Here is a 23753-nt window from a genome sequence, read left to right on the forward strand (position 1 = left end):
CATTGGCAATAACCGTCCTCCAAGCAATCTTATTTGAATAAAAATTCATATCCATATTCGGAAGTGAATTTGCGATCCGGATTATATATACTCTATTGATATAATCATTAATTCATATTAATGTGTATTGCTATACGCTTTGGCAGAATTTGAAAAGTATTTCCTGCCAATGCAGAAGGACGAATAATTTAACAGTGAGCCTAAGAGATGTGAGATGTGTTCATATATACAGCGAGCTGCATAATGTTTGGTCATATCTTTCTTGATTTGGCTCTGCATTCCACACTTTTAGATTTATAATCAAACAATGCACATATGGTTATATGGTTAGTGCTGATTCTCAGCTTTTATAAAAGGGTACTTTCATACAGCAGAATTCTTTCATAGAGTCCCCCCCATTTCAGGACACTATAATGCTTGGCGCAAGTGGCTTCACAGGTGTTTCTGAGTGCGTTCATTTGCGTTCCCTGTGCAGGTATAAGAACGCTTTCAGTACCTAGTCTTGAATTCTCCTTTGGAGTCTGTCAACATGATGACCAGAGTTGTGCCAATGGAAGTCAAAGAAACCATTATGCAATATAGTGTATGTTGCAAAAACAGCCGCACTCTTGCCCATTATCATTGAGGAGTTGCTTTGAATGCTTTAATGTATTTTTGAAAGCAGGGCAGGCCTGCGGAGCTCCATTCATTCTCAATGGCTGAAGTAATATCTGCTTAAAATGCAGAAGTGCTAAGAGGGGCATATTCCATTTTTCTCTCGTGTCACACAGAGTGCTGCCTTCCTGCTTCCTGTGACACTCACTCATTCGCTCTGCTAGCATCCTCACAAATACGGTAAAAGTCCCTGAACGATGCCCCATAATCACTTTTTGTGGTTCAGCAAGGAGTGAAATTATATAACATAGCTATCTGTGTTCCTTATACCTAGAAATATTCCATACATACTCAAAATGTCCATCACCACATAGTCTTGAACATTTTGTTGAGCATGTTGAATTGTGTTCACAGTAGACCAACAGAATGAACAACCGTAATTGTACTGAGCATGGTATATACTTAGAAAGCTCGCTCTTGTTCCCCCTTTCATAACTTTTGGCATTGAGAGGAGATGTACTGTGCATTTGTAAGAGGTTTGTTTGCACAAGGTCCAGTTTCAGTAGTCCGAAGCCACTGCAGGGAGAAGGGGGGTGAAAGAGACAGCAGAGAGATGGTTTAGGATTCTGAGGAGGTCCTTGTCTGTCTGTTTACATTGATCGCTCTTTAGATTTGTACCAGTGCACACAGAGAACAACCACTCAAATGGCTGTACAAGTATACTGGCAGATACAAGGATTGGCATTAAGAGGAATGGAGAGAGTTCACAACTGAGAAGGAAAAATAAACTTCACACAGTGAGCACCACAGTGAGAGTATAGTGTGTTAAATGCTCTGGCTACTACTTCTGTGTAAGGCATTAATAAACAACATCTGATATATAATAGACTGATATGGCATATGCAGTATGATATATAAAAGTTATTATAATCAAAATGCACTTCTACAGACTTCTATATCCAACAGGGAGTTCACAATCACACTCTCAACCTCATACCCACCACCCCCCTGGCCACACACACACACACACACACATACACCATGCACACACACACACACACACACACACACCATGCACACACACACACACACACACCATGCACACACACACACACACACACACACACACACACACACTCACTCCAAAAGCAGAGGCCCTGCTCTGATTGGGTTACCCTGGCAGTTCCATGAAGCGTGCATGCCCTCCTGAGTGAGGTTCCCCGCATTAATGTGCTGCAGGGTCCAGTCAGAGAGCTGAAGTCCTGCTGTTCTCCATCTCACTCCGACGCACTCTGCTTTTCCTGAGGTGTAATTCTTCCAGCGCCCAGCAGGTGGTGCTGGGTCTTGCGCATCCGCGGAGCATGTGTTTGTTCAAATGAATTCTCAATGGGCTGCTGGGACCCTCCAGCCATTTACTCCTGAGGGTAACGTTTCTCATCAACGGCATCTTACAGGCTGCAGGTCAGGCTGCACTTGTGCAGCTAATTGATCATCTACCTTCCAGTTACACCCCTCTGCCACAATTAATGTCTCCCTCTCTCCGTCAGACGTGAGTGGGGTCTGCAGAGTGGTTATCCTGCCGGGAGACGGTCACGGTCGTCTATTTTAGTGACGATGCATGTTATTTGATTTGAAATGCAGTCTTCTTTGTAAGTAGGCAAAAGCTCCGTAATACAATTCAGATGCCTCTTAAAAGCCATTAACTAAATGTTTAAAGCAAAGCTTTTACATATTTAAAGCTCATTGGAATTTAGAGCACAGTTATAAGGATTAGGGTAATATGCGTTCTCCTTTTACTCATTGATATGAAATTTTGAAACCACTCAAAAAGACTGAAGTGTAATAGCCTATCTCCCTCTCCCTCTCTCTTTTTTTTCCCTTCTAGTTTTCAGGTTGTAGAAATGTTTTGACACCAGTTGAATAAATTGCAGTGAAGATAGAATTGGCTCGCTTTGGTATTCACCTGTATAATATAAAGCTGTTGTAGACACACAGTGAAGGTCAATCTCTCTCGCATCCTCTTTTCCTCCCTTTCCTGACAGAAAGGCTGAAGCAACTTTATTTTCTTAATTAGCTAAATAAGATGCGGCAGAAGCGGCACGTGTTTCGTAGTCGCGTCACGTGTTATATATTTTAATTTTATTTTTATTTATTTCATTTATCTCTCTCAGCGCATTCTGCTGACTGTATCCCGTTCATTAAGGATCCCTGCCTGGGAATTGCCTTAGCAAAACAAAAACTCTGAATTTAATGAAACATAAATAACAAACCACATGAAGAGCTTTAATCCCACACTGATGAGAGCTCTGGCCTCTGTGCTCCCAGAGCAGCAGAAATAATGCATAAACCCAGCGTGGAAAAAACACTCACGCAAACGGCTGATTAAAAAGTGTGATCAGGGAAGGGTTGGGAAGCTGTACTTAATCATGCTGTTTGTTTCTAGGTTAATCACGAAGCCCATCTCAGAAGGAAGGGGACGGTGGCTTTGAAGCTGATGGTTTTCCTAATACAGCTGGCTGTGGCAAACCAGAAGCTCTGCTTTCAGAAAGAGAAATACGGACTATCTTCAGTGTTCAATCCACTGACAACCAATAGTACAGCACACTATGGATGATCAAAAATCACATTGGAGAACATATGTGGATTTCTTATTTGTTTATTGATTGAGCCCAGTGCTTTTCTGTTTATAGTAAAAACTACAGTAAGAAGTTTGAATGCAAATTTAAACAGAAACAACATCACAGGCTTGAATTTCTGGTACTGAACAAAAAATATATTTTCAGGCAATACAGCATTGAAATGATTTTAGTTCTCTGCTCTGTCGGATTAACCTTACTAAGCCATGTATATTATAGTCAATATTCCATGTACTATCTCAAGTTTCCTGTTAGATCGCAATGTACCCTTGACAATGTTTACTCTTTCACATCTTAAATGACTTCAGAGATCGCAGTTAACCACAATGCAGTCATAAGAGTTGCAGATGACTGTTTATTTCATTCTTTTGTTTGGTGTTCTATGCTGTTCCATCCCTGAGGAGCATCAGTACACAGGGCTGACAGTACACAGAGAGTCTTCGGGTTCATTCCAATCACTTATTTTCTCTCTCTGCAAAGATAAGATACAGGGGTGGAGGAATGTAACCTAGGCAATGTGTATTAGGCAAATGGGATGTCCTTGCTTCAAGCTTCAGCTTGAAGTGACATCAATCACAGATGTGGCAGATGTGAGCAGGTGGATCCACAGGTGGCTCATTCAGACACGGCGTGTTCCTCCAAGGCTGTGCTTGTGTGTCTCCTCTGAAGCATCCTCCTGGCTCCTCGCTCTTCCAAAGGGCGAGGGAGTGGCCCTAAAGATTGTGGACCTTGCTCGATATCCACTTCACACGAGGACCAGGGATAAAATAAGTGAACCCACATTCTGCCCACCTTTCCTATCTCCTGTGTTGTATAGCTCGGAGCTCTGCAGTGCCCCCACCGTCTGCACAAACAGGCACGGGTGTAATTTCAGAGAAATTACAATGATAAGACAATGGGATGTACTTTCCATAGAAATAAAAGACAAAAAAACTGCAGAAAGAAAATATGGACCGTGGGCATGGAGGTGAGGTCTCACTTCCAGATCATTTAACATAAAACTTGCATTGTAATTTACCACTAATTGCTGTAATTACACAAAGATCAAGGCAAACTTCTGCTGCTAAAGCTCTTTTTTGAATGCAGGCCCATGCTCTGCGAACAATTGAGGAACAGTACCAATTAATAATGTATCATATTATCAATGAGGAACCACATCATTAACATCACCTTTCCCCAGCACTTAACGTGGCTTTTCTTTTACACAACGGGCCTGTCATTTCAGCTTCTTTCTCTCCAGTGAAGCATGCACACAACACAAGGAGATTAAGTTATGCCCCTTGGGGTGGACAGAAGATGGAGAGACAGGGACAGGGCATTTCGAGAGTATAATTTCATTCATTCATTCATTCATTCATTCATTCATTCATTATCCTAACCTGCTTATCCTGAACAGGGTCGCAGGGGGGCTGGAGCCTATCCCAGCATACATTGGGCGAAAGGCAGGAATACACCCTGGACAGGTCGCCAGTCCATCGCAGTCTAATTTCAGGAATTTAAAATTCTGAATTGGGTGGAGAACGTATTATGTTGTCGTTGACTAACTGGTTTGATGTTTTTAAAGATGCTTGTTGCACTTTGGATGAACTCGTTGATACTGAAACATCTTATGTCAGTTTTCTGAGGGAGTCTTTGTTCCCCTCAGGACAAGTAATTGTATGAAATAACAGCAAGCTCTAGTTCAACCGAAAAAATAAAATATTGTGTAAAACTAGAAATGAAGCATTGGAGAGTGGTTCTAAATTACTGTACAAATCGGCAAAATATTTTGAGTTTGAGCATGCAGTGCATATGGTAGTGCATATATAGAGCATAGTACAGTGGGAAAAGTAGAGGGAAAGTTGAACAAGGACAGTAGAGGGTCTACAGCAGGTTTTAAGAGAAAATTATAGCCCTTTATGATGATCTATTATCTGTCAGATTGAATTCGTTTTACTGTAGGTTTGATGTGCACTGTCCACAGAATATCATTGAGGTGCCCTTTGATCCAATGCCTCCACCTTGTATTATTGATGAACAGGAGGTTAGACACCTGCCCAGCTAACTGAATCCCAATAAAGCAGGTGCAGCAGATCGACTCTAAAGCACTGTGAGGGTCAGGTTCCACCCATTTTAAGTGATGTTTTCAATAAGTCACTTCAACTGTCCAATGTGCCTGCCTGTTTTAAGTTGCCTATTGTTGTACCAGTACCTAAGAAAACAAAGGCCACGTACATAAACACATGGCCTACGTGAAACATGAAATAAATATCATCCATATGCCCTAACCTGGATAATGATGAAGGTTTTTGAGCATTTGGTGCAAAAGCGTCAGTCTGGTATTCAACCAGACTAGCACCAATTTGCCTGTGAGTAATAGGTCAGAATAAGATATGGTAAATGTCTAAATGTCTGCGTTTATATAGAGCCTTTATCCAAAGTGCTGTACAATTGATGCTTCTCATTTACACACATTCACACACCAACGGCGATTGGCTACAATTGAGGGCTAGGTATCTTGCTCAGGGACACTTCGACACACACAGGGCAGGATCGAACCGGCAATGGTCGCGGGCAGTTCCCTCCAGACATGAATTTAATACAATAGGTCCCCAAAGACCCTTTCAGAAGGTAATTGACATGGGGTTTCATCCAATATGACGATGGATTATAGCCTCTTTACCTTGTACACTAATGACTGCGCAGCTCAGCATGATTCACTTAAGTTAATTACATTTGCAGATGATACCACTGTGGTGGGGCTGATAGTTAATGATGATGAATCTCTATACAGGTGTCTAACTTGGTGTGGACTGGTGTGACCAGAATTTATTCATTTATTTATTTCATTTGTATTCATTCATGATTGTCATTGCCTTCTAAGGCAATGAAATGTGTCCTCTGCATTCGACCCATCCTAATTACACAGGATGTCATAGTGCCATTGTGTGACGCCCGGTGACAACTCCCAGCCCTGGTCAAGGCATTGGCAAGAGCATATTGAGGGGCAATTTAGACTCTGATTAACCTAACCTGCATGTCTTTGGGCTGTGGGAGGAAACCAGAGTACCCGGAAGGAAACAGACACAGGGAGAACATGCTAACTTTACTTGGTGTGAGGCAACAGTGCTAGCCACTGCACCACCGTGCTGCCCAACTAGCCAAAATAACCTTCAACTAAATATAAAAGAAAAAGAAAACAAGGGAGGTTGTTATTCTTTTTAGGAGGGTGAGAAAGGTAGTACTCCCACCCATAATTGATGGTGAGGCAGTAGAGCAGGTTAAATAATTAAAATATTTTGGCACAATGATTGCTGCTGTTCGTAAATTGGAGAACAATGTCCAAACTACTGTAAAAAAGCACAACAGAGATAATTTCATTATTTCTTCTGGCAGTTTAAGGAATGCGGTGTTTCTCAGTTCAGTGTTAGCATTCACTATGACAGCGTGGTATGGCTGTCTATCTTTATTGGAGAGGAAACAACTGGAGACGGAAGGTCAAGGTTGCATCTCCTGTAGGATAACAGGCTGCATTCTTCCATCTCTCACCTCAATTTCATCAAAGATTTCTGATTAATAGGACCCTAGCTAGCCACACAAGTATGCTCTCTTTTAATGCTACTTATTGTGTAGAAGTTATTTATTATGACCAGAAATTCTATTCTGCCGCGTATGTTTATGAATTTCTTGTACAAATGCCTGTTTTTATAGTCACTAAGAGAAATTCCTCACTCAAGACAAAAACTATCACTTCTTAATGGCAAAGTAGAATCTTGAATCTTTGTTAGGTAGTATTGCGATCGATTCTTATTCATCAGACATTGACAGCAAACCGCAATTCTATGAACAAACAAAGAATAAACACAGAAACAAAGATATAAGTCTCCAAATCCCCACTTTTCAGTGGCTCCGAACATTTATATTCTAAATCAGCAAACTGGACAAGACAAAATATTATTTGTTGTTATTATTCCTGTTTCTTATCATGGTGTTATTAATGTTCATGGAGACTGTCTCACACACTACCTTAACAGCATTTTTCTCCGCTGGTCGCCGAAGCCTCTCTTCCCCTCATATTATAGCCGTGAGGTGCAGATTAATATGGCATTGGTACAAAATGAAGAAAGATGGGTGAATCCCCCCGCAACGCTCTCTGCTGGGTTTCGTGCCTTCACTCTTCACCTAAGCAGAAGTTATGTATTTTAGAGAACTCTCTAATCCTTCTGTCTGGACCGAATCTCACACTGATTCATCTGGAACAATTGCCCAGGAGGTGGCTATATGAAATCAGCTGGCTTTAAATGTAATTATTGCTACCGGGGAGAAGTATGGCACACAGAGGGGTGTCGTGGCAGGCCTGTATCATACCCCCGGCCCCGCGCACTTCTGTTATGGGAAACAATATTAAAGCTCACAGGCAGTAATCAGGGGGGGCGAAGGAACAGGAAATGGAATTTGCTGCGTGCTCTCTTTTTTTCCCAAAAAGTCAGGCAACTTTGTAAAAAGTCTCGCATTCAGCCTATGGCTTGCTAAATACTGTTATACTGATATTATTCTCCTGTTTTTACTGTGCAATAATTAATCACTGGCAATTCTACAATTTGTTTGTACTATGAGATCTGAATGCATGCTAGTCAAATAATGAATCGGAGATACAAGTATACATTGCTTTAATATAAAAGCGGCCGTTTCTTTTAAATTAATAAACGGTGTTTTTGCTCATGTTTTATTATTGAAATAGCCCCTTACTCCTACAATACAAGACAGTACTCACTACCAGACTCATCCTCTAAAAAAGACGCAGTCAGCCACCGTTTATGTTCCCTTTGGTATCCAAGGCCAGAGTTGCTTGACTGGAGGATTGCACAACACTGTGACATTGTGTGTTGCTGTCAGCGCCGACCTTATCCAGATCCTTACAAGTGAAAATATACAGCAGGCGTCACACTATTTGGAACAAAGTCATATTTTTCTAGATTTCCCCCAGAACTGAACAATTTTTGATTTGTTAATTGTGTAAATTCGAGTCAGCTTGACTCCAGTATGGGTCCACATGGAAAGCATTGATAGACTCTTTCCCTTGCTGCCGTCAGCTCTTCCGAGGCAACGCTGAGTTTTCTGGCACGGTTCACCGATGCCACTGTCATTGTGGAGACTCCCTTACCTCTGGTCCCCCGTGGTCTCTTCCCCACAATTCATCATGTTGTCCACTAGGAACAACCTCCCTCTACCTCCACCTTCTGTCTCTTCTGGTTTGCTCACTTGGAACCAGAGAGTTTGCCCTGGTTTCCCACCAGGTATCCATATATAGTGATTTATGTCGCATGGCACCACTATTCAGTGTAACTGTTCCCTCAGGCTTGAATGTCAAGTGGCGCAGCATTGGGCTGACATTGGTGTTAAATCCTTGTTCATGCGTCACTTCGTGTTCACCCTCCCCCCACCCCACCAACCCCATGCCTGTGGTTTCGGCTCGCGCTGCCTCACCTGTTTCACTTAACCGACAAGACCTCTTTTCATCCAACCCCGCCTAGCGAGAGCAACGCGGCTGTTCTTCTGGACCTGTGAGTTTTTATACGTTAAACTGCTGTTATATTTGAACGGATGGTTGCCGCATTCCATTTCCCAAATGTCAAAGACGTCCCTGTTCCAGTGTAGTGTATTTATGCGGAGCGCTGTTCATGACCTTGTGTAAGCTTTGACTGGGGAAACGTGAGGCAAATTAACTGCCTTGTTGACGAGGTGCTCTGTTCTATTGTATTCACAATGCATGAGTCACGCCGTTTACTCCGAGAATCCCTGCGTGTGTTGTTTTGTCTGATTAATGGGTTTAATACAGACTTATCTTTTGAGAGTTTTTCTTCTTGAAAGGAATCTTCCACTAATGAATTTATGCCAGTATTTTAAGCAGTTTTGCACATCACACTGCGACTGCTCTTATCTTTCTTTGCAGATGTTTTGCGTTTTTGTAGCCATGGCAACTTGTGCCATCCTCTCCAGGGGTCCAGCAGCGCATGGCCCTGTTCAGACGGAACTTATTCAGAAACGGTACGAGGCCAGATCTCCTGATGCAGCGATGGGGACATTGTACTGAAGGAGACATAGTTCCTCACTATCACTTAACAGCAGCCTTAACAACAGGGGCAGCCTGTAGCGTAGTGGTTAAGGTAAATGACTGGGAGACACACGGTTGGTGGTTCTAACCCCAGTGTAACCACAATAACATCCGCACAGCTGTTGGGCCCTTGAGCAAGGCCCTTAACCCTGCATTGCTCCAGGGGAGGATTGTCTCCTGCTTAGTCTAATCAACTGTACGTTGCTCTGGATAAGAGCGTCTGCCAAATGCCAATAATGTAATGTAATGTACAGATGCCATGACACTCTTCTATGCATGGTAAGCTCTCCCAAAAAGTGGTATGTACCAAATGCAGTGCTTTTACTGCCTATCCACGTACGATTCCCATGCTACTCACTCCATTGGCACAACTTTCTTTGTGTTGTGTTTTTAGTGTGTGCAAAGTGTGCACACCATCCTTTCCTCTCTATATATACGAATGGAATATACCCTCAAGTAGGTTCCCCCAAGTAGCCATTGTTTAATCATGTAGTAAATACTGTGCACAGGCAAATGCTGCTCCCCATTCAGTGTTCCCTCACTGAAGCTGAGCTTGATGCTTCAAACTGAGGTGGATTAGGGGTTGTCCATTGCCTTCAGGCCTGGTTTAAAGATGAAGCCTGCCCTGTCTTGAAGCAAACCAATGACTAGTTTTCTCTCTCCCAAACCCTCTGGATCTCTCTACGAGTTTTCCTCTGCCTCCGCAAGAGGACATTTTGCTTTCTGTTTTGTGGTATCAAGACTTGGGGGATGTTTTATTTGTTATCTTGCTCAATGACTACCCCGCTCGGTGGTCCTACCCGACACTGTGCCATAGCAGCCCCCTTATTCCTGACAGTGTTCTACTGTGTATGGGAAATGAGCGTGTGGATGTGTGTGCGTGTTCATATGGTGTGACATACGTATTTATGCTTGCTGTAGAGTGACGCTGTCCCAAGTGTGCAGACAGCCAGCTGCCTGTTAGTGACTCCTCACTGAAACAGGTGCCAGACGGACCGCGTTGCCAGGAGACTCGCTGACTGGCTCTACCTGTGCATAACCTGCAGACTCATGCATTGCAGAACAGACTGCGTGTCATCTGCAGGCTCGGCGTAGAACAGGACGCAATTGTTCAGCGTGTTGTTCTGAGACTCTGAGACGGTGGTTGATGGGGCAGAGGGATGTGATGGTCCTATTGAGCAGCCTGAAGCTGCTAAATCTGGACTGCCGGTTGGTCCGGAGTGGGGGGCAGTTGCTCTCAGTCAGTAGGTTAATGCCCCAAGCCGGGGTTCAGAACTGATAAGCAATAATATGGCAAATTCTTTCAAGTGGGGGTGGGTAATTGCGTTGGAGGGCCCCATTGTCGTAGAGAGATAGACGAGGTCTGGGTGGAAAGCCGGAGAAAGGAGATTGAACAGCTGGGGCCTGAGATGACAGCCTGAGAGCTGGATTATTGCAGCTCATTGATCACTGACAACGTTATAAGGAGCACAGCATGACCAGTCACGCTGTTACAGGCAACACACTGTCCTTCTATTTGGGAACAAATGGCTCGTTTATTTTTATTATAATTATTATTTTCTTCTGCGGCTTACTTTTGAAACCTTTTCTCTTTCCAGTTATTGCTAGCGATATGGTCTCCTTGGCAACGCACGTTGGGGGAAACAGGGATATGTGAGGTTTCACGCTGACTGATTGTAGCTGGTTGGTGTGACGGGCATTTTGCTGGGACTAAGCCTCATTGCTCCCGATCGATGTGCAATGCGAGCCTCCAGTGTGTGGAGAGTGTTTAACTTGCTTTAGGCTCCACTCAATGTAAGAGCAATACAAATAACTATAACATGTAACCATATCCATCCAGCCATTATTTGCTAGTACCAGCAGTTTCTTTTTTGAGCATGGCTACGGATATATTCATTAAGTGGATGAGATGTTAAACCAAGGTCCTGTCTCACTGAGGTCACTAAAGACCCTGTGTATTGTGAAGGGTGCTGCCCTGGACAAATGAGCTAAATAGTAAAAAAACTGGGCACTGTTATCCTCAGTTGGACACCGACTGATTCTCCTGTTTCATTTCTGTCATAATTCCTCTCCACCCCAGCCGGAGTGTATCTCCTGTACTTTGCCAAGGTGGATGCTGCAGATTTTTGATTGTTTGGAGGATCCCCCAATTAATATGAAACACTTTAGATAAATGATTGTGACAGATGCCATATAAACATAACCTTTTGCATTTTTTTAAATTACAAAGCATTGTTGAATAGTTGGACGTCATATTGAACCTGTCTGACTTGTAAAGCACTCTGTAGAGGTTGTGTCGCGCCAGAAATCGCTGTCAAGCTTCAATAATTTTCCCCCTGCTCTTCTCTCACCTTCCCATAATTCCATGCTCATCTGTAGTGTGTTGCCACCCAGGCCTGTGGCCTCATCAGTGGCTCATTGAAATTCATTGTGTGAATCTCATCTCGTTTTGAGGGCAAGACTCCCCCTGCTCATTTAGCTAAGTGTATTAAAGGCAGCACGTTCCAAGCGACTAGGATCTTGTCTTGATGTTTTTGTTTAGTCTCCAACTGCCTAATTAATACTTTGGAAGGTATGACCCTCTGGGGATTTTAAACTGTGATGGCATACAACCTGACTGTTAATTAGTGCTCTAGGCTAACTCCTGCTGATAAAGCCCTGCTTTAATTGCCAAATCATTCCTAGCATTTCTTTAGTTAAGCTTCATTGAACATAGTTTGAGTGGTTATAAGGCGTGTGTGGATGTGTGTATGCAAGTTTGTGTGTTCGTATGTATGCTCAGATGTTTTGTGCTTGTGTGTCTGTGCATGTGTGTGCATTTGTGTGTGTGTGCTTGCAACTCTGCAGACATACATGAGTGTGTGATTACTCTGCGTCAGCAGTTCAATACCTCTTTGAACTCTAAAAGATGCATCTGTCAGTCACTTAGTCATTAATCAAACCCCATGGACAGCTGCAACATTCACCACATGAAGTAATTGTAACAGCTGTGGTATATGACATTACATTATTGGCATTTGGCAAACACTCTTATCCAGAGCGACGTACCGTTGATTAGACTAAGCAGGAGACAATCCTCCCCTGGAGCAATGCAGGGTTAAGGGCCTTGCTCAAGGGCCCAACGGCTGTGCGGATCTTATCGTGGCCACACTGGGATTAGGATCACCGACCTTGCGTGTCGCAGTCATTCACCTTAACCACTACACTACAGGCCGTATATCAAATGGCCATCACTGTAAAACAGTGCATGTGTGTGCAGGTGATGACGTGCTTTGAAGCTTTGTGCCAGTGACATCACTCTTCAGTCCTGATCGGGACTAAATCACTTTTTAGTCACTAATAACACCCTTCTATGCTCTTTGTGTTCCTAAAGCCCATGTTCACTTTGTTGCACTTTGTAGTGGTCACCCATCACCCTCCCATAGCGGAGATAAATTAAAGGAGAGAAACATCCCACCGGATGGAGATGATGTTAATAATAATGGAGAGAGAAAAAGTAAGGATGGCAGAATTCGAGATGGAAGAGAGCAATGCAACATGTGTACCGTAGTAGTAGTAAGAATGGTTCTGAAAGGGTTCTTTGGCTTGATTCCTTAGGGGAACCTTTTTTAGTTCTTTATGGAACCCACTGTAGTGGTTGTGAAGTGTGAAAACCCCTGTACAAACAACCATTTTGCCCAACAAACTAGATAGGGCTCTTCTATAGAATCACAGGGTTCCTTTGGGAACCGTCTTTTTTAGAGTCTATGTGAAATGTGTGTGCGTGTGAAAGTGGAAATTAATGTGTCTGTTACATTTTGTGTATTTGTGTGTATGTTTGTCTTGTGTGGGCTTTTATGTGAGTGATTGAGCACATTTTTGCACATGTGCCTGTGTGAAATGTGTTGTGTATTTGATTGCCTTGAGGTACTACACTCAGTTGTAAGCATGGAGGTTGAAGGGTTGCGGCGGTAAAGCATTAGGGAGCTCATTTAATGAAAGCAAAGGTACATTTCAGCCCCAACTTACTTTATCTTTTTAAATGGGCATCTGTAATTTACATGAGAAAAAGATAACAAAAACCTAAGCCCCCAGAGCTCACTTAACAGTTGTACATAAATGTCAAACCCACAAAAAAAACAAAAAAAAAGGACGGTAGAAGACAAATAATTAAAGCAAGGCATTGGTAACGAGTGTTGGGGGTTCGAGAGTAGCAGGGAGAGGAGGGGGTTTGAAGCGAGGCTGTCCCGGGAGAACGAGGTCGGGCGGAGGCTGGGGCCTCAGCTGCCGCCCTTTTGGCAGCTGCAGGTTTGCTCAGCCTTGGCGGTGAAGGGCCCGCAGTGCTGTCCGCCCACACTCCGCCTGCCTCTTGGTTTCTCAGCCCTCCACTAGCCTCTGTTAGCCTCCGCTCGCGTTCCTCTCCGTCTCTGTGTTTTATTCATCGGCGCAGAGCAGAGGAGTTCCAGTTGCGTGCCGCTGTTGGAAAATGTCCCAGCGCGGGTTTGTGTTTTTGTCTGTGCTTTTACAGGTTGTTTGTGTTTTCTTGCTTTCATCATCAAGGAAAATGTAATTATGACAAATGAAAGGGGCTGATTGGTGTTTTTTTCAAGTTCTTGAAGTGACCTTGCTGGTTTGAACAAATTAAATATTTTGTCCTTTCTTATGCAATCGACAACAGTTTTCGTTTTTTTGTTTTTTGCTCCACCTTTGGATGAAACCCAAGGACTGGCATGCAGTCACAGACATGATCAACACCCTGACTGAAAATGCTCTTCTCCTCGCAGAGGTCCTAAACGGGGGAGTGTATGTTGACCAGAACAAGTTCCTGTGCCACGCTGACACCATCCACTGGCAGGACATTGTCAAGAACTCCCGTTCAGAGCTCTTGGTGGTGCCCACCAATAGCAGCGTTGGATGTGAGTACTTTCCACCTATAGGAAGAGACTGCACTATGAGGAGCACTATGATGTATTTTTAGGCACTTGCCATTTTTTCAAAACAATCCACATCCCTGTTTGATGTCCATTTGCCCTCAAAACAAGCACAGTCTTACTCTAATGAACTGATGTTGCTTCCGGACTGAAAACAAGCTTATTATAAATAATATTTCTGGAGATCTCTCCAAACAAAACAAAAAATTGTCAGAGGGAATATTTCTCTCCTTTGGTTTCTGAAAAAACAGAAGCATTTTTCAAGCTCCATTGACATTCAGACATTCAGGCAGTTCTGGTGAGTGAGGAGGAGGGAGACCGGTCTCGGATGAGAAGAGAACTGCTTAGCCAAGACCTGAGAGCCAATGCAGAATCGCACTTGGCTGTGTGCTGGTCTTTCAAGCCATTCCATAGACTTAATTATTCTTAATCAGCAGGCCCAATCACTAAAAATGACGCTATGCATAACTCATTTAATTACATTTTTATTAATTAATTCTAACTACATTGAAAGTATGTTGCTATTAAAGCAGACTAGGCTATAGCTGACAGAAAGTGTTTTGCTGAGCAGTGCAAGTGTGGGCATGGTGTAGGTGTTCAGGGGCAGGGTGTAACAGGTTTTCAATTTGTGCATGTATGGTGTAGAAGGTGTATAGGTGTGGCGAGGGTGTAGACATTTTGCAGGTGTGGATACAAAGAAAAGGATTTTGCAGGTGTGGCTAGGGTGTAGTTGTGCAGTTATGAGAAGTGTCTAAAAGGTGAGGGGAGGGTGTATGTTTGCAGGCATGCATGAGGTCCCGTAGAGCTACTGGGTCTGCTGGTTTTTGTTTAAAATCAGCACCGTGTTGAGACCCAGGTAACCAGGTGAGGTGAGTTAGCTGTGTAATCATCTGCTTTAATTTATTAATTAAGTGCAGAGTAACGGCAAAAACCTGCTGACCCAGTAGCTCTCCAGGACCGGGGTTGGTGACCTCTGGTGTAGAGTGTGTGTAAGCGTCTGGATGGTTTTGGGGTTTAGGCAGAGGAGGGTGAAGGTGTGACTCCTCTGGTGTAGAATGTGTGTAAGTGTCTGGATGGTTTCGGGGTTTAGGCAGAGGAGGGTGAAGGTGTGACTCCTCCGGTGTAGAATGTGTGTAAGTGTCTGGATGGTTTTGGGGTTTAGGTAGAGGAGGGTGAAGGTGTGACTCCTCCGGTGTAGAATGTGTGTAAGTGTCTGGATGGTTTTGGGGTTTAGGTAGAGGAGGGTGAAGGTGTGACTCCTCTGGTGTAGAATGTGTGTAAGTGTCTGGATGGTTTCGGGGTTTAGGCAGAGGAGGGTGAAGGTGTGACTCCTCCGGTGTAGAATGTGTGTAAGTGTCTGGATGGTTTCGGGGTTTAGGTAGAGGAGGGTGAAGGTGTGACTCCTCTGGTGTCATCCACAGGTAGGCGGTGTCACCGGACCTGTAATGGCCGCTGCTGGGGCCCGCGGGAGGATGAGTGCCAGACCTGTGAGTATCTCCCCATGCCCTCCCCACCGCCATACAGCGCACATATCCCACAAAGCACTGCAGCTTCAGCTCACACACACTCTCTTTCTCTCTGCCGCTCACCTCCAGCTACACATAAACACACTTGAAAACACCAAGTATAATTACGGCTGGCCCCATGGCCTCATGGGAAAAACTGTGTTTTCATCTCCCCTACATTGACAGGGTCTTTCGTTCAGCTTTCTCTCGCCCGTTTCTGGTATTTTCATTCTGGGTTTCACTTGTAAGTTGTCAGATGGGCATACTTTCTGTCAGGTAGTCAGATTGTATGAAATTGTGTGAAATGAATTCTCAGGAATGTTTTTTCAGTCCAAAATGAATATTGAAACTGGAATGTGTCCTCATAGATAGCAATAAGAAAATCCTTCATCTCTGTTTTACTCTGCCCAACTCTACTCATCCCCCCTTCTGTATCTTTTGGAACTGCAGTCAAGTCATATTTAAATGAGGAATGAGTTATGATAAACTGTAAGGAATTATAGCAATACAGCTCATATCATTGCACTTCCAACAGATGTCTGTTTGCTAGTTTTCCATCTCTCTTTCTCTCACACACTCCCCCTCCTCCGCCTCTCATCCTCTCTTCCGCTCACTCTTATTGCCCATTATAAAGCTTCCGTATGCCGTCAATCATTCATATATTAACCAATCCACTCAGTTTGCCCAATACAGTAAAAACTCAGTGGGCTGCTCCCTCCCATTATAGATGCCCGCAATCTCCTCCCCCGCCATCAGTAATTCAGACCAAGATATCACGTCGCCCGTCTGTGTTGGAGGTCTCTCTTTCAAACTCCCGTGCACTGATATCCCTTCCATCTGTGAGCCGGGCCCACGCAGCCCCCCGTACTGCAGGATGTTAGTGTTATCACCCCATTGGACACTGACGGAGGTTTTCATTGGGCTATGAGTAAAAGGTAGGGCCCACCAAGTGGACAGGGCCAAGCCAACTGTGACGGGTCACTTGACACACATAACGGGCAGGCAGCTCAACTGCTGAGCTTCTCAACTCTGCTTCTGGGCTCAACTTTTCCTTGTTTGCCTTGGGTCCATTGTGTAATAGATTATTTATTAGTGTTCATAGATTATTTATAACCGTCTTACGACATACACCTATTGTAAAATGCTACTTCACTTTCTGCTGTCCCCAGTGAAGTAATTAGGAGGCGTCGTAGGAAGTGCTGCAGAATGTGAATCTCGTCGGGATGAAAATGTCTGCATTGTGATGCGTGCAGTTGATTAGCTTCTATAGCTTACTTCACAGGAAAGCCTGTGTGTAGCACAGGACAGAGGTTGTGTTTACGTGTGTGTGTTTCCCAGAAACGATAAGAGGACACCGTGTGCTCAGCTTGGGTGCTGTAGAGGTCGACAATGTGAGGGAGTACAATGTGTTTCTAATCAGCTTTCTGATTAGATTCCAGCAGCGCTCAATTCTGTTCTGAGTTTGTGGGCTTGTGTCCCAGTGGTCTCGATAAGGGCTTCTGAGATATGTGATCATTTGGTTTCACTGGATGTGGAGGTGCAGTGCTGTTCTGAAACTGTCTGATGGTGTTTTATCTGTGCTCGGCGAACTTTAAGACCAGCAGACTCTTTTCTATGCTCATGCCTTGGTGTAGATCCAGTCAGCAATGCGTCATCGGCATGTAGGAGGAGCCTAACCAGGGGGAAGGCGAACCTGCATGAGCCATTGTTCTGAACAGGGAGCCATCGTAGACTTTAGCGAGTTTAGTATTTTAATCCATAATAATGTCGGCAAATGGCTTTCAGTCATTATATTTATAGACCAGCAAAGGTATTTTGCTGCCCTGTTGCGGTTACAGAGTGGATAGATGGTCCAACTCAATCAACAGGGGGTAACACACGTATTAAGTTCCATGTCAACTAGCCTTGAAAAGTAGACTAACTAGCAAGACTAACTAACCAGACTACCGAGTTAGTCATAATCCTTTGGTTTCACTTTTAGCATCATGTTGCAGAACAGCAGTGTTAACGATTTCATTTTATAGACTAAGGCCGTTAGCTATTGTTTCCCACGGGCTTCTTTGCAGTAAAATAAGTTTTCTGTGTAGTGAGGCACACAGCAACTTTCCGGTATTTAGAAAATCGCTATGATTGTAATATACGACGACACTTTGTACTCGTTTAAAGACTTGTAACCGACCGTTTCGTTCATTTCCAATGGCAACTCCACCAAACCTTCCCCCTCGCGGGGTGGGCCTGCTGAGATTATGACGCGTTTGTGGGCATGACCGCTCTTGCCGACTGGATCTATTGCAGGGTGTTATGGAGATTGCTGAAGTGATTTTGGATTTTGGAACTGTGAACCATGCAGTTGGATAAAATACAGAATACTGTATATTGATTACTATATTCATAAATCATTAATCACATGAATGCATATTGATAATAACCATGAGCAATTGTGTGCCGTTTTGGCTCATTTGAGTCACTTTCATTTTTAAGGATGTGAAAAATTCTTGTGTTCATAACACTAGTGCCTTCCCTGGTATTTGGTCGCATTACAAACGTAGATTAGTGCTGGCATGAGTATTTCTTTTTTCTCACTCTTCCTCTCCTTCCCTCCTTCTCTCTTTCTCTCCAGTGACAAAGACGGTGTGTGCGGAGCAGTGTGACGGTCGGTGTTTCGGACCCTACGTCAGCGACTGCTGTCACCGGGAGTGTGCTGGAGGTTGCACCGGCCCCAAAGACACCGACTGTTTCGTACGTCACTCCTGATCACTCACACACACACGCACACACACACACACACCTGGTGCAATTACATCCTTTCTCCTGCCTGTCAGAACTCCATCGCTATGGCAACAGTGCTCAACCATATTGCTTCTGCGGAGCCAAAAAAAAAAAAAAGAAAACCTGCAAATATAAAGCCGCACGCCGGCCATAGCGATCTCATCTGGCACCTTCGGCCACCTGTGAGGACTGAACAAACGTGAAGAGAGTCTGGTTTTGTACATACAGATGTTATGTCTGTGTAATGGGCTGAATCATTTGTCTGGAAGACAATCATTAAAATTGATTCTGCTGATGTATGTGTGATGCTCAAACTATACCAAGGCCTGCTGTTTCTTATGAACGTCTCTGGACTTTCTTTAACAGGGTTATTGTGTTAGCTTCAACCTCGGTTTCATCGCACTGGCATTGTGGCTTGGTGTTATTGATCGTCTAGCTTAATTACAATGTGTAAAATTGGAAGTGGAAAATTACACTTTCCTACACCCAACTGTGCTGTTTTAATTGGAATTGAACTTTTTACCCCCAAGATAGCTTTGTTCTCTGAGATATATCGGTTGCCTCACGATTAACACTAAACACCTGATTTTAGTTGGCGTCTTAAATGGAGAAAAGGTTTTGCTGTCCTGCTAAAGGACTGGGCTCCGGTGTAGCGATGCACCTCATGGCAAATCAGAAAGTACAGATGGTGAGACGTGTTATGGGAGAGATCAGAGGATGCTGCCTTGTGAATACTACTGGGCAATCCAATTCTGGGATAAATTTGGTTTGATAACATTTTCTGGAACAGAGAAAAAAACAAGAAAAACTCTGCTCCCAGCTGCACCACGCAAAAAAGTCAAGTGGACAAGTAGGCATGTTACCTTGTTCTGATCATCTTTTATAGGACCTCCTACGTGCCTTCTAAATAATTTGTGTTTGTGTCCAAAGGCTATGTTTTGTAGGTTGTCCCCTGACAAAGACCTTGTATCCACAGGCCTGCACAAACTTCAATGACAGTGGAGCGTGCTTGACCCAGTGCCCCCAGCCCTTTGTCTACAACCCCACCACCTTCCAGCTGGAACACAACCCCGAGGCCAAGTACACCTACGGTGCTTTCTGTGTCAAAGACTGTCCACGTAAGAATGTCCGTGCACGTGCAAGCACCTGCTACTCAAACCGAACACCCTTCAGTATAGGTTCAGGATCCTTACGACATAATATGATCCAGTGTGTAAGCCTGAGTTTGTGTGTGTGTCTTGTGTTTCGTTTTCAGATAACTTTGTTGTTGACCACAGTTCCTGTGTCCGTGCCTGTCCCAGCAACAAGATGGAGGTGGAGGAAAATGAGGTCAAGATGTGCATTGCCTGCACTGACATCTGTCCTAAAGGTGCCCCTTAGCACAAGCACAATACCACCACACATTTATCAGAACCCAGTCCCACCACAGCTTCTGTGTCCATTCATGTTTCAACAGAATCCTGCTCACTTACATCCTGTTTGTATGAAAGAAATCCCTTAATTTTATGATTTCTGAATGATAGTATCAGAGATTAATGAGGGGCAATGAGAGGAAATGTCTGTCTGCACAAGCTACGGCACTATACTTTACATTATGTATTTTATATACTATGCATTCATGTTTCAACAATCAAAACATAAAACAAACATAGTGCTCACCCATTGGCTTTACTCCCGGCCTGCTCTGTCAAATTTGGTGAGGATTAGTATCTGCGGATGTAAGTGATGGTATTTTCGATGAAGCCTAGTCAATGATAAATTATTTTCCCAAGGTGGAAAATTTAAGATGCTGTCAGCTCTAGATAGGGTCAGACCAGAATTGTTAGAAAGGTTGTTCGCAATGAGTCTGGTGGCTTAGACCACTCGACGATTTCAGTTTTGGCCGATCAGTGACCAATGGCATTTGAAGGAAGTCTTGGAAGAATAAAGACATTGTCAGAAGTGGGATTTGAACCCACGCCTCCTTTCGGAGACCAGAACACTCCATTGTTAGAAAGGTTATACACCTTGAGTCCGGCGCCTTAGACCACTCGGCCATCCTGACAACTGAGTAACAACCCCTGCATGGCCTTTTTTTTTCATACAATTGTTTTACATTTTTAATTGATGAAACTTATCCGTCAGTGCAACAAAACACATTGCTGTAAGGAGAGATGCACAGGGTTCAATTACACAGATCTACAGAGTAATTTGAAATCACTTCAGTTGTGGCCGATCAGTCACCTTTGGGAAGTACACTGCAAATGCTTCAAGTAGTTGCAGACTCCTCTGAACACGCGACCAATGGCATTTGAAAGAAGTCTTGGAAGAATAAAGATATTGTCAGAAGTGGGATTTGAACCCACGCCTCCATTCGGAGACCAGAAGACTCCATTGTTAGAAAGGTCATCCACCTTGAGTCTGGCGCCTTAGACCATCCTGACAACCAATGACTCCCCTCCATGGCCATTTTTTTCATACAACTGTTTTATATTTTCAATTGAGGAAACTTATCAGTCAGTGCAACAAAAACTCATTGCTGTAAGCAGAGATGCATAGGGTTCAATTACACAGAGCTAATGTGTGTAGGGGTCCTCGCACGGGACTCCAAATTATGTAGGGTCCTCGCACGGGCCGCCAAATAACGCAGGGATTTTACTCTCTACGAAACCGGGGCGCCAGTTACACGTTGTGTAGCAGTATAACTGCAAAAAGTAATCAGTCTCATAAAATTACTATTATCAGAAATATCTAACCACAAATTTAGTATTTTAATTAATAATTAAAATAACCAATATTAATGATTAAACATACCGATAACCTGAAGGTTGGAAGTTCTTCGAAAGACTGCTTTAACTCGGCTCTCATGTCTATGCGATTCCAAAACGGACACCGGGGTTTAATAAAATATATTTATTAAACAAACATACAAACACATAACAGATAAACTAACGGGAAGTTAGTAAGGAAATTTAGTTGGGTATGTGTGTGCGTGTGTGTGGCGCGCGCAAGTGCGCGTGTCGCTTGAACAAAGGAAAGGTAAAAGTGGGAGTAGCTAGCTTGAGTAAGCTAGAGTTCTGGGTGTGGTAATGAGTTAGAGTTAGCTGTGGGATGGGACTACTTGAGTAGTTTTACTCTATATATGCGCAAAAGATGGCAAATCAATTCACGTACATATATATGTAGCTAACCAAACACATTACAGTAGTAGGATGGTAAATATTGAAACACAGATCCACAAAAACAGTTAAAACTAAACACTGGCTATGCCTGAATGTTTGTTCTCTTATTGAGTCCATACGCATTGGATCCAAAAGACGTGCTGTCCTTATAAGAGCCGCGATGGTGCTGTGAATACGTGTCCTGGAGAGATGTGCAGGCTGGGGCGTCTTAGCCGCGTCTTAGCCGCATTTGAAAGAAGTCTTGGAAGAATAGAGATATTGTCAGAAGCGGGATTTGAACCCACGCCTCCATTTGGAGACCAGAACACTCCATTGTGAGGAAGGTCATTCACCTTGAGTCTGGCACCTTAGACCACTCGGCCATCCTGACAAGAACAGGGCCCCCAGCATAGCCATTTTTTTTTATACAACTGCTTTATATTTTCAATTGATGAAAGTTATCGGTCTGTGCAAGATAAACATATTGCTGTAAGCAGAGATGCACAGGGTTCATTTACCCAGAGCTAATGTGTCAACACTTCAGTTGTGGCCATTCAGTAGCCATAGCAAAGTACTCTGCCAATGTGGCAAGATTTCATTGATTTCTCTGAACACGTGGCCAATGGCATTTGAAAGAAGTCTTGGAAGAATAAAGATATTGTCAGAAGTGGGATTTGAACCCACGCCTCCATTTGGAGACCAGAACACTCCATTGTGAGGAAGGTCATTCACCTTGAGTCTGGCGCCTTAGACCACTCGGCCATCCTGACAACTGAGCGACGACCCCTCCATGGCCATTTTTTTTCATACAATTGTTTTACATTTTCAATTGATGAAACTTATCCGTCAGTGCAACTTAAAAATATTGCTGTAAGGAGAGATGCACAGGGTTCAATTACACAGATCTACAGAGTAATTTGAAATCACTTCAGTTGTGGCCGATCAGTCACCTTTGGGAAGTACACAGCAAATGCTTCAAGGAGTTGTAGATTCCTCTGAACACGTGACCAATGGCATTTGAAAGAAGTCTTGGAAGAATAAAGATGTTGTCAGAAGTGGGATTTGAACCCACACCTCCATTTGGATAACAGAACACTCCATTATGAGGAAGGTCATTCACCTTGAGTCTGGCGCCTTAGACCACTCGGCCATCCTGACAAGAACAGGGCCCCCAGCATAGGCATTTTTTTTCATACAATTGTTTTACATTTTCAATTGATGAAACTTATCCGTCAGTGCAACATAAACATATTGCTGTAAGGAGAGATGCAGAGGGTTCAATTACCCAGAGCTAATGTGTCAACACTTCAGTAGTGGCCATTCAGTAGCCACAGCAAAGTACTCTGCCTACGTGGCAAGATTTCATTGATTTCTCTGAACGCGTGACCAATGGCATTTGAAGGAAGTCTTGGAAGAATAAAGATGTTGTCAGAAGTGGGATTTGAACCCACGCTTCCATTCAGAGAACAGAACACTCCATTTTTCAAAAGGTCATTTACCTTGAGTCTGGTGCCTGAGACCACTCGGCCATCCTGACAAGAACTGGAGCCCCAGCATAGCTTTTTTTTTTTATACAACTGCTTTATATTTTCAATTGATGAAACTTATCGGTCAGTGCAAGATAAACATATTGCTGTAAGCGGAGATGCACAGGGTTCAATTACACAGATCTACAGAGTAATTTGAAATCACTTCAGTTGTGGCCGATCAGTCACCTTTGGGAAGTACACAGCAAATGCTTCAAGTAGTTGTAGATTCCTCTGAACACGTGACCAATGGCATTTGAAAGAAGTCTTGGAAGAATAAAGATGTTGTCAGAAGTGGGATTTGAACCCACGCCTCCATTCTGAGACCAGAACACTCCATTGGTTAGAAAGGTGCTTCACCTTGAGTCTGGCGCCTTAGACCACTCGGCCATCCTGACAACCAATGACTCCCCTCCATGACCATTTTTTTCATACAACTGTTTTATATTTTCAATTGAGGAAACTTATCAGTCAGTGCCACAAAAACACATTGCTGTAAGCAGAGATGCACAGGGTTCAATTACACAGATCTACAGAGTAATTTGAAATCATTTCAGTTGTGGCCGATCAGTCACCTTT

At 43.6% G+C, this 23753-nt stretch overlaps 1 protein-coding gene and 5 non-coding genes across 6 annotated transcripts in view; 1 reads left to right on the plus strand and 5 right to left on the minus strand.

Moving 5' to 3' along the window:
- Positions 1–23753, plus strand: part of LOC133116879 (receptor tyrosine-protein kinase erbB-4-like) — a 235788-nt gene that overhangs the window by 132996 nt on the left and 79039 nt on the right. The window contains exons 4-8 of the mRNA XM_061226882.1: positions 14088–14219; positions 15656–15721; positions 18360–18478; positions 19485–19626; positions 19764–19877. Of these exons, the coding sequence (XP_061082866.1) occupies positions 14088–14219; positions 15656–15721; positions 18360–18478; positions 19485–19626; positions 19764–19877 (573 nt within the window). The remainder of the gene's footprint in view (positions 1–14087; positions 14220–15655; positions 15722–18359; positions 18479–19484; positions 19627–19763; positions 19878–23753) is intronic.
- On the minus strand, positions 20442–20552 carry trnal-caa (transfer RNA leucine (anticodon CAA)). Its single transcript has 2 exons — positions 20515–20552; positions 20442–20487 (listed from the first exon to the last, which is right to left on the minus strand). It is a non-coding gene; the product is annotated as a tRNA-Leu (tRNA).
- Positions 21929–22039, minus strand: trnal-caa (transfer RNA leucine (anticodon CAA)). Its single transcript has 2 exons — positions 22002–22039; positions 21929–21974 (listed from the first exon to the last, which is right to left on the minus strand). It is a non-coding gene; the product is annotated as a tRNA-Leu (tRNA).
- On the minus strand, positions 22308–22418 carry trnal-caa (transfer RNA leucine (anticodon CAA)). Its single transcript has 2 exons — positions 22381–22418; positions 22308–22353 (listed from the first exon to the last, which is right to left on the minus strand). It is a non-coding gene; the product is annotated as a tRNA-Leu (tRNA).
- On the minus strand, positions 22696–22806 carry trnal-caa (transfer RNA leucine (anticodon CAA)). Its single transcript has 2 exons — positions 22769–22806; positions 22696–22734 (listed from the first exon to the last, which is right to left on the minus strand). It is a non-coding gene; the product is annotated as a tRNA-Leu (tRNA).
- trnal-caa (transfer RNA leucine (anticodon CAA)) lies at positions 23461–23572 on the minus strand. Its single transcript has 2 exons — positions 23535–23572; positions 23461–23506 (listed from the first exon to the last, which is right to left on the minus strand). It is a non-coding gene; the product is annotated as a tRNA-Leu (tRNA).

The sequence above is a fragment of the Conger conger genome, chromosome 17 (genome assembly GCF_963514075.1).
Source record: "Conger conger chromosome 17, fConCon1.1, whole genome shotgun sequence".
Taxonomy (NCBI): domain Eukaryota; kingdom Metazoa; phylum Chordata; class Actinopteri; order Anguilliformes; family Congridae; genus Conger; species Conger conger.